Genomic DNA, 14,779 nt, shown 5'->3' on the forward strand with positions numbered 1-14,779 from the left:
TGTTCAGCGCTTAGCTTGAGCGGTGTGGTAACACCGTGTGGTGACATGCATTTGTGTTTATCTGGATTTTCCAGTTTTCCACTGTTTCACTTTTAAACTTGTGTTACAGCTCGGGGTGCTGAGACATTGTGAGAATCAGCTTTTTATTTCAGTGTTTTTATATTTTATTTGTGGTATTATATTTTCAGTTTTTAAGTGTCAAAAACATTATTTTACATAAGCCTAAAACATATATGCAAGTTCACGGGACCATGGAACGCATTAACAGGTTTCCCATACATTCTTATGGGAAAAAAACCTTGAAACTCAACACCTTTAAAACTCAACACCAGTCCCAGAACCAACTGACGTTGAGTTTCAAGGTACCACTATACATCTGAACTGAATTTTAAAGTCCCCTAATTTATAGTACTGTGCTTGTTCACTTGTGTATAGGTAAATATAGTACAGTCTGTAACTAGTATCTAAAGTATTATATCTATTTTATAACTGTATTTTATAACATTGTATTTTATAATATTGTATGTTACAAGCCAAACTGAACATACAAGGCATGGCCAAAAATTCAGGTCTCCACCTTTAATTAGTGTTTTCTGTCTTATTTAAGCTTAACCCATTGTTAAATAATATAACAGTAATTATACAATAATCATCTATGGCAGAATACTAGTTTATACTGAAAAGCATATTAACGTATTATGCAGTATTGTCAAAAATGGTACTTTTTCAAATCCTTGCTTTGGTATATTTCTACTTCATTAAGCTTAGCTTCTTAACTGCACGTGTAGCTATTGTAAAGTGAAAACATCTAGGAGCAACAACAGCTCAGATGTGAAATGGAGGGCCAAAATAGTTCATAAAACAGGATCACCAAGTGCTGAAGCACCTAGCATGCATAATGAAGCTCAATACTCTACTACTCAGTGGAAGCAGATTACCAAAGCCGTGTTTCAAATTCTATTGGAAAGTCTTTCAAATGAGTTGAAGCTGATATAGCCAGATGCATGGAAGGTATTTATGGATGGATAGAGTACTTGAATGTCTGCATACTTTTGGCCATATAGTGTATATCTTATACAGTATATTGTATACTACTGATGGAATAATGTGAGTGTATTTTAAGTACCAGCATGCTGCATCAGCCGAAAAGAAAACATACCCATCTTCCAGAGGCTGAAAGTCCTGATGGTGTCCATTTGATAGTTTCTGAAGTTCCATTTCTGTTTGTCTCTTTTTTTTTTTTTTTTTTTATGTTAGAATAAGTCCAGTTAAGGTTGGTGTTACAGCTCTCTTTAATGTTGATCTAGAAATACACACAAAACATTAAAAATTACTTTTCTGCGCATTATGATGTCACATTAACTTCATGTTTATTATAGTTTTTTATGTTCCATTGTTTTAATTTTTTAATTACATTTTGGTTCCCTTTAAAGTTGTGTAAAATAAATAGTATGTGTTGTAGATGTGGAGACAGTCAAGGTGGAAAATGTGATCCATGCGTTTTTTACTCTACAATGATTGATTGGTTAGTTAGACCTCATGCTTTTTGGTTATGCTTTTTCCAGTATCTCATTTAACATTTCTTAAAGCTGTGTTTCAGCACCGTTCTTAACAACACTAGAAACAGCAGTAGCTGTAATAAATCAGCAACCTTACACTAAAACTATTTTTATATTTACTGATTGTAGTAAATCCGTTTTAATACAATAACACAAAAACCTCTAGATTAATAATGTAAATGAATGAAAAATATAACTGAATCATGCTCTTGTTTAAAGTTAAATTTAACTTTCTAAGTTTACCTGAGCAAACAAATTCAGTGTTTATCTGCCTGGAAAAAGTGGAAAACGGTTAGAAAAGCAAACATTTCTTTAAAGAACGTGGTTGGAAATGTGCAGATGGTTATAGCATTTTAGGATAGCAACTGTTCTATGAGCAGTCAGGGGCTGTAGTGGGTTCTATGAGCAAGTGGGGGCTGTAGTGGGTTTTATGAGCAAGTGGGGGCTGTAGTGGATTCTATGAGCAAGTGGGGGCTGTAGTGGATTCTATGAGCAGTCAGGGGCTGTAGTGGATTCTATGAGCAAGTGGGGGCTGTAGTGGGTTCTATGAGCAAGTGGGGGCTGTAGTGGGTTCTATGAGCAAGTGGGGGCTGTAGTGGATTCTATAAGCAAGTGGGGGCTGTAGTGGGTTCTATGAGCAAGTGGGGGCTGTAGTGGATTCTATGAGCAGTCGGGGGCTGTAGTGGGTTCTATGAGCAGTCGGGGGCTGTAGTGGGTTCTATGAGCAAGTGGGGGCTGTAGTGGGTTCTATGAGCAGGTGGGGGCGGCACGGTGGCTAAGTGGGTAGCACTGTTGCCTCACAGCAAGAAGGTCCTGGGTTCAATCCCCAGGTGGGGAAGTCCGGGTCCTTTCTGTGTGGAGTTTACATGTTCTCCCTGTGTCCGCGTGGGTTTCCTCCGGGTGCTCCGGTTTCCTCCCACAGTCCAAAGACATGCAAGTGAGGTGAATTGGAGATACTAAATTGCCCATGACTGTGTTTAATATAAATTTGTGAACTGATGAATCTTGTGTAATGAGTAACTACCGTTCCTGTCATGAATGTAACCAAAGTGTAAAATACATTAAAAACAAGGTGGATTTGGTTTAAAATAAGGGATGCTTGTACAGAAAATACCAAAAATCTGTTGTTAGTGAAGGGTCTGTGATGTTTTCTTTAAAGTCTTTGGGATTCTTGTTAGGATATTTGGCATCTTGACATAAATGGCATGGCATAATAATAATTGTGCCTGGGTCACCCTTTAGGAAGGTAAGGACATTTTTAAATCTGTATCTACACAAAAAGAAGAAGAGGAGGAAGAAAAACCTTTATTGTCATTATATCTATACAATGACATTCAGTGTGACACACAGGAAATCTTGTGGTGTTCTTACCACAGCCATGTTTCAAAATCCATTGGAAAGTCTTTAAAATGAGTGGAAGCTGTTATATCCATTTGCATGGAAGTTATTTATGGATATGGATACAGTGTTTGGATGTCCGTAGTGTACATCTTGTATATTGTATACTAGTATACTAGAACCTTTATTGTCATTGTATCTATACAACAACATTTAGTGTGACACTCCCCAAAAATAAATAAAAGAGCAGTATTGTACATTATGAGATATTTGCATAGGAAGAAACAGTACTCTTAGAGAGAAACTAAAACTACAGAATGAATAGCCATTTTAATAAAATAAATTAATAAATTTCAAATAAATTGCAGTTATGTGTGTGAAGTGACTGTGCATAAAGTACCAGATAACAGTCTATGATGGATAACAGTAACTGCAATATAGTTTATGAATTAGAGACGAGACTGTGCAAAGATGACAATCTATAAGGGGTGGAGTAATCAGTCAGTGAGGAGTGATGGGGCCACAGCTCTCAAGAAGAAGCTGTTTCTCAGGCTGTTTGTGTGTGCGCAGGTAGTCCTCTACTGCTTGCAAGACGGTAACAGGTCAAACAGGTAGTTTCTAGGGTGTGTTGCATCTTAGCAAATGCTGCCAGTGTTATGTTCTAATCAGATGGCATTAGGGAGTTTAGTCCAAATGATCTGTTTTGCTGCTCTGACCACACAATGCAGATTCTCTATGAGACTGCAGCTGGAATACTGTGTTGTGATAGAAATTCACCGGGACTTTTTGAAGGGGTTGAGCCTGTTTTAAACTCCTTAGGAAATACAGTCATGCTTAGGTATCAGGGGTTTAAAGACCATGTTAAGTGATCAGTTATGTGGACTCCAATGAACTTCACACTCCCCACTCTTTACTACTTCTCCAGAAATGTGGAGGAGGAGGTGATCCGGTTTCTTTGTTCTCCTGAAGTCCACGATGATCTATTTGTATTTAGGCAGTTAAGTGCGAAGTCGTTGACTTTGCACCATTCACCCGGACATGTTGAAAAATGATTTGATGACCACACAGTCAAGGATTTGCCCTTGCAATCCTGTTAAAAACCTTTTCAGTTGTAATGTAAGGTATTTGCCTGTGACACCCTACTTTACAAACAGAAAGGAGTGCATGACAACAAGCAGTAGTTCCAGATGAACTACATGCCCCACGGCGTCTAGCACTTACCAGTGCTAATGCAGTGCAGCTGAACTTAACACTTTATAAACTGACTCTGAGTTTAGCTCAGTGTTGGGCTCTTGCATTGTGCTTGACACAGCCAGTGAGGTATATTGTGGTTTAGAAATATCTCTAAATTTAAAACTGAAAGCATTGCAGCAATTAATGCTTCTTAATCACAGTTCTTGATTGCATTTGTTTGGTCACATATTGAGCTGCAACACTTGACTTGTTTTATTTTTATCCTGGATTGCTGGAAAGCTCATGCTGTAGAGCAGTTGGCTCTGATACTATACATCGGGGTGTCAAACTCATTTTCATAGAGGTTTACATCTGCATTATGTGGCCCTCAAAGGGCAGATTGTAACGCATTCTGCTGTGATTGCAGTCTGTCTTTTAAATCTTGGACAATTTGTTGTTTTTTAGGAGGCTGAATTGTGTGTTTGGTGTCAAAATGCCAAATTTATATTGTATATTTATAATGTATATCTACCTGTACATTTATATTGTACGCCTTTACCACAGACACGGCCTCATAACACAAGAGACGTTTGATTATTTGTAAATATTTCTCAACATCACTTGTTGGAAAACCGCCTCAGTTAAACACTGATGTGGAAACACTGTCATCTAGTGGCGGAGTGTGGTCACTTTGTGGGTCATAAAATCGGCATGCATGTACGATTTTACAGTGTATTTTAAGACAATCACGTCTTTTAAGCTCTAGCGGGCCACGTAAACTGACGTGGCGGGCCGGATTTGGCCCGCGGGCCTTGAGTTTGACACATGTGCTCTACATTGTGACATCAAATTCTGCCTCTTGGTAAATGAATTCTGATCTCTTTTTTGTTTCTCTTTAGGGGCAGTTGTTGTCTAGCGGTTAGGGTTGATTACTGGTCTAGTAATCAAAAGGTCGCTGGTTCAGGCCCCACCACTGTCAGGTTCCTACTGTTGGGCCCTTGAGCAAGGCCCTTAGATAATATACTGTCACAGTACTGTAAGTCGCTTTGGATAAAAGCATCAGCTAAATGGCAAAAATGTAAATGTTTCTGACCACTAACCAGAGTGGCTAATATTACTTTTACTTTTGGCTACTCTTTTCTTTCTATTTATTTATGCATTTTCTCCCATGTTTCTCCTGATTTAGCGTAGTCAATTTGTGTTCCGCTGCTGGGGATCCCTGATTGCATTCGAGGAAGGTATATTTCCTGCTCACGCCTCCTCAGTCCTTAGCGGACCTTTTCTTTTTCACCCATGCACTCTGCACAGATGCCACTATCTGCTAATCAGGGCCCTTGCACAGCATTAGAAGACCCCACCCACATAGTCCGGTCACCCAGCCCTAGCAGACACGGTAGCCAATTGGGGTCTGATGCAGGCATTGCCAATTATGCCCGCTAGATGGCGCCCAGCCGACCGGTGGCAACGCCAAGTTTCGAATCGAGGAGTTCAGAATCTCTGTGCTGGTGTGCTAGCGGAATATCCTGCTGCGCCACCTGGGTTGGGTACTCTTTTGTTCTGATTTTGTTCTGCCACTGCACCTGGGTCCAAAATCTTCTAGTGGGTCTGCAGTGGAGAACCCATGAGCCTAAACAATCGGAAGAGGTTTTGTTTTAAGAAGTGCTCTCAGATTCTTTGCTCTGTATTCTCTGGTCTAATCAAGCATTATACTCAGGGTTCAAATGTTGGTAAAGGGAGGTTGCACTAAATGCAAGGGAGACAATGATATCGACTAAAAGTCAGTTTCTGTTCTGAGATATTCGTTTCTAAACAAATATTTGATTATTTTCTATTCTTCAGTTATAGTATAGTAAAAAAAAACATTTTAGTACAAATAAAGGCTACAGCTGACTGTATTTTTATATTTTATGTTCAAACACACAGTATTACAGAGCTAATTTTAGAGTTACATGTGACACACTTTATGCAGCTCGCTGTATTCAGCATGGGCTACTAGTGTTTTTTAGTTTCTGGTCCTAACTATAAAGCATTGTAAGCTGCTTACTCTATGTGCTGGAAAAAGCAGTGAGCACACTTAACAGAGCACACTGCTGTTTTATATGAAATTCATACTCAGACACACTACACCCGAGTTGGCTACGTGGCTCAGGAAACCCAAAGTTTGGAAGGTGGCCAGACGAGCCTGGCAGCTGCACACAGCCCTCTCCCACAGTCCTCTAGGATCTCTGCAAACTAGACTGATGTGCTGTACATATGATAAGATTTGTTTCAGTGTTATAGTATCCATATGTGCCAATTCACATGAACTTATTTTCATACACACAATGTGTGTGTTCATGCTCTCTGTCTTACAAAAAATACACCTTAGCAACACCAATCTGAAGAGAATGAACTGCTACCTTCTAAATTACTGACTATTACTAACTATTACCACATTGTTATGCAAATACTAGCACTAAAATTGATAACTTAATGTAAATAACCCTCTCTCTCTTTCTCTTTCTGTATGTACAGTGTATCACAAAAGTGAGTATACCCCTCACATTTCTGCAAATATTTCATTATATCTTTTCATGGGACAACACTATAGACATGAAACTTGGATATAACTTAGAGTAGTCAGTGTACAGCTTGTATAGCAGTGTAGATTTACTGTCTTCTGAAAATAACTCAACACACAGCCATTAATGTCTAAATAGCTGGCAACATAAGTGAGTACACCCCACAGTGAACATGTCCAAATTGTGCCCAAATGTGTCGTTGTCCCTCCCTGGTGTCATGTGTCAAGGTCCCAGGTGTAAATGGGGAGCAGGGCTGTTAAATTTGGTGTTTTGGGTACAATTCTCTCATACTGGCCACTGGATATTCAACATGGCACCTCATGGCAAAGAACTCTCTGAGGATGTGAGAAATAGAATTGTTGCTCTCCACAAAGATGGCCTGGGCTATAAGAAGATTGCTAACACCCTGAAACTGAGCTACAGCATGGTGGCCAAGGTCATACAGCGGTTTTACAGGACAGGTTCCACTCGGAACAGGCTTCCCCAGGGTCGACCAAAGAAGTTGAGTCCACGTGTTCGGCATCATATCCAGAGGTTGGCTTTAAAAAATAGACACATGAGTGCTGCCAGCATTGCTGCAGAGGTTGAAGACGTGGGAGGTCAGCCTGTCAGTGCTCAGACCATACGCCGCACACTGCATCAACTCGGTCTGCATGGTCGTCATCCCAGAAGGAAGCTGACGCACAAGAAAGCCTGCAAACAGTTTGCTGAAGACAAGCAGTCCAAGAACATGGATTACTGGAATGCCCTGTGGTCTTACGAGACCAAGATAAACTTGTTTGGCTCAGATGGTGTCCAGCATGTGTGGCGGCGCCCTGGTGAGAAGTACCAAGACAACTGTATCTTGCCTACAGTCAAGCATGGTGGTGGTAGCATCATGGTCTTGGGCTGCATGAGTGTTGCTGGCACTGGGGAGCTGCAGTTCATTGAGGGAAACATGAATTTCAACATGTACTGTGACATTCTGAAACAGAGCATGATCCCCTCCCTTCGAAAACTGGGCCTCATGGCAGTTTTCCAACAGGATAACGACCCCAAACACAACCTCCAAGATGACAACTGCCTTGCTGAGGAAGCTGAAGGTAAAGGTGATGGACTAAACCCAATTGAGCACCTGTGGCGCATCCTCAAGTGGAAGGTGGAGGAGTTCAAGGTGTCTAACATCCACCAGCTCCGTGATGACATCATGGAGGAGTGGAAGAGGATTCCAGTAGCAACCTGTGCAGCTCTGGTGAATTCCATGCCCAGGAGGGTTAAGGCAGTGCTGGATAATAATGGTGGTCACACAAAATATTGACACTTTGGGCACAATTTGGACATGTTCACTGTGGGGTGTACTCACCAGCCATTTATGTTGCCAGCCATTAAGACATTAATGGCTGTGTGTTGAGTTATTTTCAGAAGACAGTAAATCTACACTGCTATACAAGTTGTACACTGACTACTCTAAGTTATATCCAAGTTTTATTTCTATAGTGTTGTCCCATGAAAAGATATAATAAAATATTTGCAGAAATGTGAGGGGTGTACTCACTTTTGTGATACACTGTATATACACCGATCAGCCATAACATTAAAACCACCTCCTTGTTTCTACACTCACTGTCCATTTTATCAGCTCCACTTACCATATAGAAGCACTTTGTAGTTCTACAATTACTGACTGTAGTCCATCTGGGTTTTTTCTACATCCTTTTTAGCCTGCTTTCACCCTGTTCTTCAATGGTCAGGACTCTCCCAGGACCACTACAGAGAAGGTATTATTTGGGTGGTGGATCATTCTCAGCACTGCAGTGACACTGACATGGTGGTGGTGTGTTAGTGTGTGTTGTGCTGGTATGAGTGCATGAGACACAGCAGTGCTGAGAATGATCCACCACCCAAATAATACCTACTCTGTAGTGGTCCTGTGGGGGTCCTGACCATCGAAGAACTACAAAGTGCTTCTATATGGTAAGTGGAGCTGATAAAATAGACAGGGAGTGTAGAAACAAGGAGGTGGTCATAATGTTATGCCTGATCGGTGTATGTGTATACATATATAAGAAACACCAGTTTGTTGAACATGAAAAATTTTTGAAAAAAACTGTGAGCATAAATGTAAACATTGTAATGAACCATAAGCATACGGTGCCTAGGTGGCGCAGCGGGATATTCCGCTAGCACATCAGAGCCGAGATTCTGAACTCCTCTGTTTAAAACTCGGCATTGCCACCAGTCGACTGGGCGCCATCTAGCAGGCATAATTGGCAGTGCATGCAGGGAGGGATGACCGGAATATGTGTGTGGGGTCTTCAAACACTGTGTAAGGACCCTGATTGGCGGATAGAAGCGCCTAAGAGGTGCAGAGGTAATAGGTCTAAAAGGTCAACTTGCAATCACTGCTTCCGTCAGTAAAAGGAAACGCAGGTCAACACACAGTCATTCCAAATGAACTGCAAATCCTAATGTCATATAACCTGAGCTTCTACTTTTAAATAATGTTCTTAGATCACTGCAGTGCTGAGTCTTTGCTCGACTTAAGGCTGTAAGGTAGATGGCTGGCATGGCATACACCGTTTACACTCAGAGAGATATTTCCTTTACTCAAGCACTGTGTTTCACAATACATACAGCCTTTATAGTTAGGACAGCCAAAGAAGTATTGGTCTGTGATTGTGTGGTGGCACGTTGGTGGACTGAGTAGCTAACATTTTCCACTCAGTCACAGTAGCAGTCTGGCCTTGTTTTAGCTCCAGTTAGGTCATTTGTTTGTATTTTCTATGCTTGTGTTAATCGATCGGTGTGACACTCGACCATTTGTCTTTACTAGCTGCTGCTCTCATCCATTTGTTCCTGTTGTTTTACTGGCCACCAGTAGCTTGTTTTATAGTGTGTTTTGATTCTGATGCACTGCAGCACCAGATTGAATCACACCTTGTGTAAAGTCTTTTTTCCTTTTAGTTAGTAACTGTCACTGTTTATTGTAGTTGGCTCTTTTTGTTCTGATTTTGTTCAGCCCTGCACTTGGGTCCAGAATCATCTTGGTGGTAAGTCTGTGTGCTGTCTTCACTCCCCACTTGTTACATTAAACTAAAACAAGTGCATTTATGCCTAACACTGTTGCCCAACACTGATCACATGTTTGCTGTGATTTTACACATTAACAGCTAAGTATAGCAAACAAAAACATAATGGTTAATTCATGCAGCTAATAAAACTTCCTAAATCTTAAATGTTTAACTACTTTCACAGTGACATGTTCATGTTTACATTCTACCTTGTCTCTGGTAATTGGTATGTAAATACCAGTTTGTATCCAAAAGCCGTATCCAAAGTTAATGAAAAGATATGTCAAAACAGGGAAAGCTATTTATATCCAGATTTAAGACTCATGGTTGTGTTAATTTCCAGGGCATGTCATTCATCTAACAGTAACGACCTAAATTCTATCAACAGCTTCAGAAAAACTGAAAATCTTTGGGTCACTATGTAGCCTACAAATTATATGTTTGTAATGAGACCACATGCTACTTTTTATGGATAATGTAATAGTTATAATGTCTTTTTTTAACAAAACTTGAATTACTTAAATAACATTTTTTAAAAGCCCTGTGTGGGAAACCTTTATAGTGGTTTCACCTCCACCAGCTTTCCTAGCTAAAACTGTTTTTTTAGAAAAGGTTTATGATAGGGTACCGAGAAAGTAGCTGTGGTATCTTATAAGGAAATCGGGAGTGGCAGAGAAGTATGTGAGGGTGGAGCAAGATGTGTCTGACGACAGTGTGATGGGGTGAGATGTGCAGTAGTAATGAAAAGTGGGTTTAAAGTAAAATTGGGACAGCATCAAGGGTCAGCTCTGAGTCCTTTCTTGTTTGTAATGGTCATGGACAGCTGATGGCTGAGGGCAGGCAGGAGTTTCCATTAACTATAAAGTTTGTGGATGACGTGATTTGTAGCGAGAGTAGGGAGCAGGTTAAGGAGAGCCTGGAGAGATGGAGGTATGCAATGGAGAGTAGAGGGGGTAAAATGGAATACATGTGTGTAAATGAGAGGAAGAGCAGCAGTAAGGTGAAGTTGCAAGGAGATGAGAGGGTGGTTTAAATGGACAAGATAAGGAACAAGTTTATTAGAGGGACAGAGCAGGTAAGGATGTTTAGGAAGCGAAGTTAGGGAGGCGAAATTAAGATGGTTTGTGCATGTGCAGAGGAGGGATAAGTGGTCTTTCGGGAAAAGGGTGCTATGGATGAAGCGACCAAGCAGATAGAGAGGAGGAAATCCAAAGAAGAGGTTTAAGGATGCAGTGAGGGAGGACATGCATGTTGTTGGTGTGACAGAGGAGGATGTTCAGGATTAGGAAAGATATAGACGAATGATCAGCTGTAGTGACCCCTAATGGGAGTAGCCAGAGTAAGAACAAGGAGAAGATACTTTGAAATTCAAATTTTAAGAGATCTATTACATCATATTAGAGCATACTTTAAAGTCTACTTTAAAGCACACTTTAAAAATATGAACTACATGTACAGTAGACCCTTGAGTTACGAACGGTTTATCATACGAACATTTCGGGTTACGAGCGATCTTTTTCAACTTAACGTACTAACAAATTTCGGATTACGAACAGAAATTCACGAAACACGTGACATCACAAACAAGTTCACTCCAACCGTCTCTCTCTCTATATATATATATATATACAGTGAGTGAACATTCGGACAGCGGACGGTGTTTTTCCGGTGTTTTTTTTATATTTTGTAAAATTCAATATTAAAATGTCCCCACAGAATGTGCAGAGGAAGCGCAGTGGTGAGAAAATGGCCAGTGATAGCTCAGTGGTTAAGGTACTGGACTAGTAAACAGAAGGTTGCCGGTTCAAGCCTCGCCACCACCAAGTTGCCACTGTTGGGTCCCTGAGCAAGGCCCTTAACCCTCAATTGCTCATTGTGTAAGTCGCTTTGGATAAAAGCGTCTGCTAAATGCTGAAAATGTAAATGTAAAATGAAAAAATCACTATTTGTTGTGTTGTATAATTAGTCATGCCAGTAGGCGTCACTGTGTATCAAACAGAGGGGACAGTAAGTGAGAGAGAAGAAGGAATTTGGCTCAGTAAAGTATTCTTTCTTTCAGGCAACTACACCTACAAAATACACTATTGAAATAAAGAAGGAAATAATAGAGAAATATGAGAGTTATTGTTGTTTCTGGTAGATACATTTTATAAAAAAAGAAGGAAATTTATTATGGTGTATGGTACAGCACACGTACTGTACTGAAATGTGTATGGGTTGGGTTGCACGTTCATGCCCACCTGTTTTGCCATTATGGAGCCACAGAGGACTGTCAATCTCTGCTTCTGATCCGGGTTAATTTGCAGCAGCTGAGAGCCTTTTAGGCTTAGATGGCCTCTTCCCAGATGGCTCATTGGCATAGTACTGTATGGTGTCTGTGCCTTTTTGACACCTGCATTCTCTGAGAGGCCAGTACTACTTAGTACTACTTAGGAACTTAGTTGGTGCTCTCATGGCACCTTTTTGAGTGGAGATGGATCCACACTGGTCACACTTTTACTTTGTTGTTTCCCTTTTTTGTTGTTCTTTAGCTGTGGTTCTTTTCTTAAAACTTTAAATATAGCCCAAACTTTGGCTATTTCTGTTTAGCTTAGAGTATATAATTTGGAGCGTATGCAAATACATCCAGAAAAAATGTCTGAATGTCTGGAGGCCAGATGGTTAAAAATAGAAAAGAAAACATACTTAATACTCTACTCCACTATAATTACTTTTGTAAAACTACTAGTTATGTGGTACTCACAATGTGCTGTATGTTATGTATGTAAATATGTAACATAGCTAACTGGGCAGGTTAGTATTCATTTAGAACAAAGAGCTGTTGACACCAAAACTATTCCCCCAGCTGTACCAGAAACAACCCAGCTTTTGTCATTAATCTCAAAATATGTCAACCACAAAATGGCTCTTCAGTTTACCACGTGAAGTAGTGAGTGAAGAGAAGTGAAGGAAAGGAGGAGTGAAGAGAAGGAAGGATTTTAACTTTTCTGATGCAATACTACCATTCTTTTTCAACTTTTCCCCTCCTCCCAGTGACTCACTACTGATCAAGTGTAGAAAGAAGCCAGTTCAGACCTGTACTGTACATAATCCACATATGCGTTTCTTTATTGGGTGGAAAGTCACTGGATGTGCTAATGTAATACAGCCTTACAAGCCTGGATAGTTGATATTCAAAATTATTTGGCAGTGAACATTTTGATTGATTTATTTGGTTAAACTTTTTACTATCCAGTTGAAATGCTTAGGGCTGCTGGAGATGTTTAGACTCTGGTTATACAATAAAGGGGTGAGGGCGGTGCAGTAACAACCCAGTTAACACTCAGCTTGCTTCCACTGATAAGAGATAACTGGATATTCCTAATAAACCGTCTGCTACTTCTGCCAAAATGAACTGATAAGTGGCAAATTTAGGAGCTCACTGGTATACAATTGTTTAATGCACTGTTCCCAAAGTGGTCCAACCAGAAAGTTTATTTTCAGCAGTCCTGACTTTGTATATTATGGTTGGCAGCGTGTGAACATAGGGAAGGGGGGTGGGTAGCAGGTTAAGCCTACATTGCCAGTGTGGATATGTTCACTCGTTGTTCAAGTTAAACAACTATGATCTCTACACCCATTTCACTAACAGTCATCCTGCCAGCAGTAGCTCCCTACACAATTCATATGCAAAGCAAAAACATTAATCTTACACAAATAGCATATGCTAGAAAAGTGTGATAGACATGCCCCTACTTGAGTGTCTGTTTTACCCACGGGAGCTGCAATGATTTCCCTGGCTTATACACAAAACCCAAAACATGTATCATACAGCACTTCAGCTGAGCCATGCAATTAGTAGTTGAATATGTTCCCAACAAATCAATATAATCACTATAGTATTAGCGCTTTTGTTTTAAAAACCAGCCTTTTATATATATATATATATATATATATATATATTCCTGCTTGGTTGTTCAACATTTATTCTGAATTACACATTGTGGATGTCCTATTGGTCAGAACCTCACAATCCTACTCACTGAACTTCCCTGGCCCAACATAGGATGTTTAATAAGAACAGGATATCCGTTCTTACTTGCTAAGGAAGTCACTTTATTTAAATCAGTCATGTAGATCACAACTTTGCTGTGGCAAAACAAATTAGCCACATTCCATTCAGTTTCCTCTTTTAGTTAATGGTTATTTCTTCTAATAATACTGGCATGCTACATCACCACTTGAGAATTTAAATGCAATCTAGCGTCCAGTTCTCTATCGGCCGGCCAAGCAACTACACAAACGTGCTACACATGACAGGCTATATCTGTGGGGGTGGCGAAGCCCTGCAATGGATTGTTTTTCTTTTCCAGGTAATTCCTGCCTTGTGGACAGTGTTTCCCAGGCCACACACAAGGATAAAGTATGACCAGGATAAGGTGGTTGATTGATATGAAAATGTTTGGTGTGATTTCAGTTCTAGAAGGAACCCATTGGTGAGTCGTAAAGAACTTTTTAAGGGACGGTTCAAAGAATTCTTAAATTTTTTGTGGAAACCAGCTGTATTTGCTTTACTGTAGTAACATAAGGGTGGCACGGTGGTTAACTGTCGCCTCACAGCAAGAAGGTCCTGGGTTCGATCCCCAGGTGGGGCGGTCCGGGTCCTTTCAGTGTGGAGTTTACATGTTCTGGGGTTGGGTGGGTTTCCTCTGGGTGCTCCGGTTTCCTCCCACAGTCCAAAAACATGCAGTCAGGTTAACTGGAGATACTAGATTGTCCATGACTGTGTTTGATATAACCTTGAGAACTGATGAATCTTGTGTGATGAGTGGCTACCGTTCCTGTCATGAATGTAACCAAAAGTGTAAGACGTGACGTTAAAATCCTAATAAACAAACAAACAAATAAACAAAGTAGTAACATAAAGCTGCTGGTTATGCTTCTATTTACAAGGATTTAGCTGAAGGCTATCAACACGTGAAAAGCAAATGGGTTGAGTCTATTGAACATTTTTGTCTTTGTTCTGTGGTACATTCAATATACACAGGAATGCAGGATTTATAAAAGTCACAGCCTTAGAATTAAATCTAAAAATATTAAATCTGCAATATGTAACCTT

At 40.2% G+C, this 14,779-nt stretch overlaps 1 protein-coding gene across 1 annotated transcript in view; it reads right to left on the reverse strand.

Annotated features, from left to right (window-relative positions):
• Window positions 1-14,779, reverse strand: part of slc38a5b (solute carrier family 38 member 5b) — a 33,393-nt gene that overhangs the window by 16,368 nt on the left and 2,246 nt on the right. Inside the window, exon 2 of the mRNA XM_062998955.1 lies at window positions 1,160-1,303. Coding sequence (XP_062855025.1) covers window positions 1,160-1,218 — 59 coding nt within the window. The 5' untranslated portion in view covers window positions 1,219-1,303. The remainder of the gene's footprint in view (window positions 1-1,159; window positions 1,304-14,779) is intronic.

Source organism: Trichomycterus rosablanca, chromosome 7 (genome assembly GCF_030014385.1).
Source record: "Trichomycterus rosablanca isolate fTriRos1 chromosome 7, fTriRos1.hap1, whole genome shotgun sequence".
Lineage (NCBI taxonomy): Eukaryota > Metazoa > Chordata > Actinopteri > Siluriformes > Trichomycteridae > Trichomycterus > Trichomycterus rosablanca.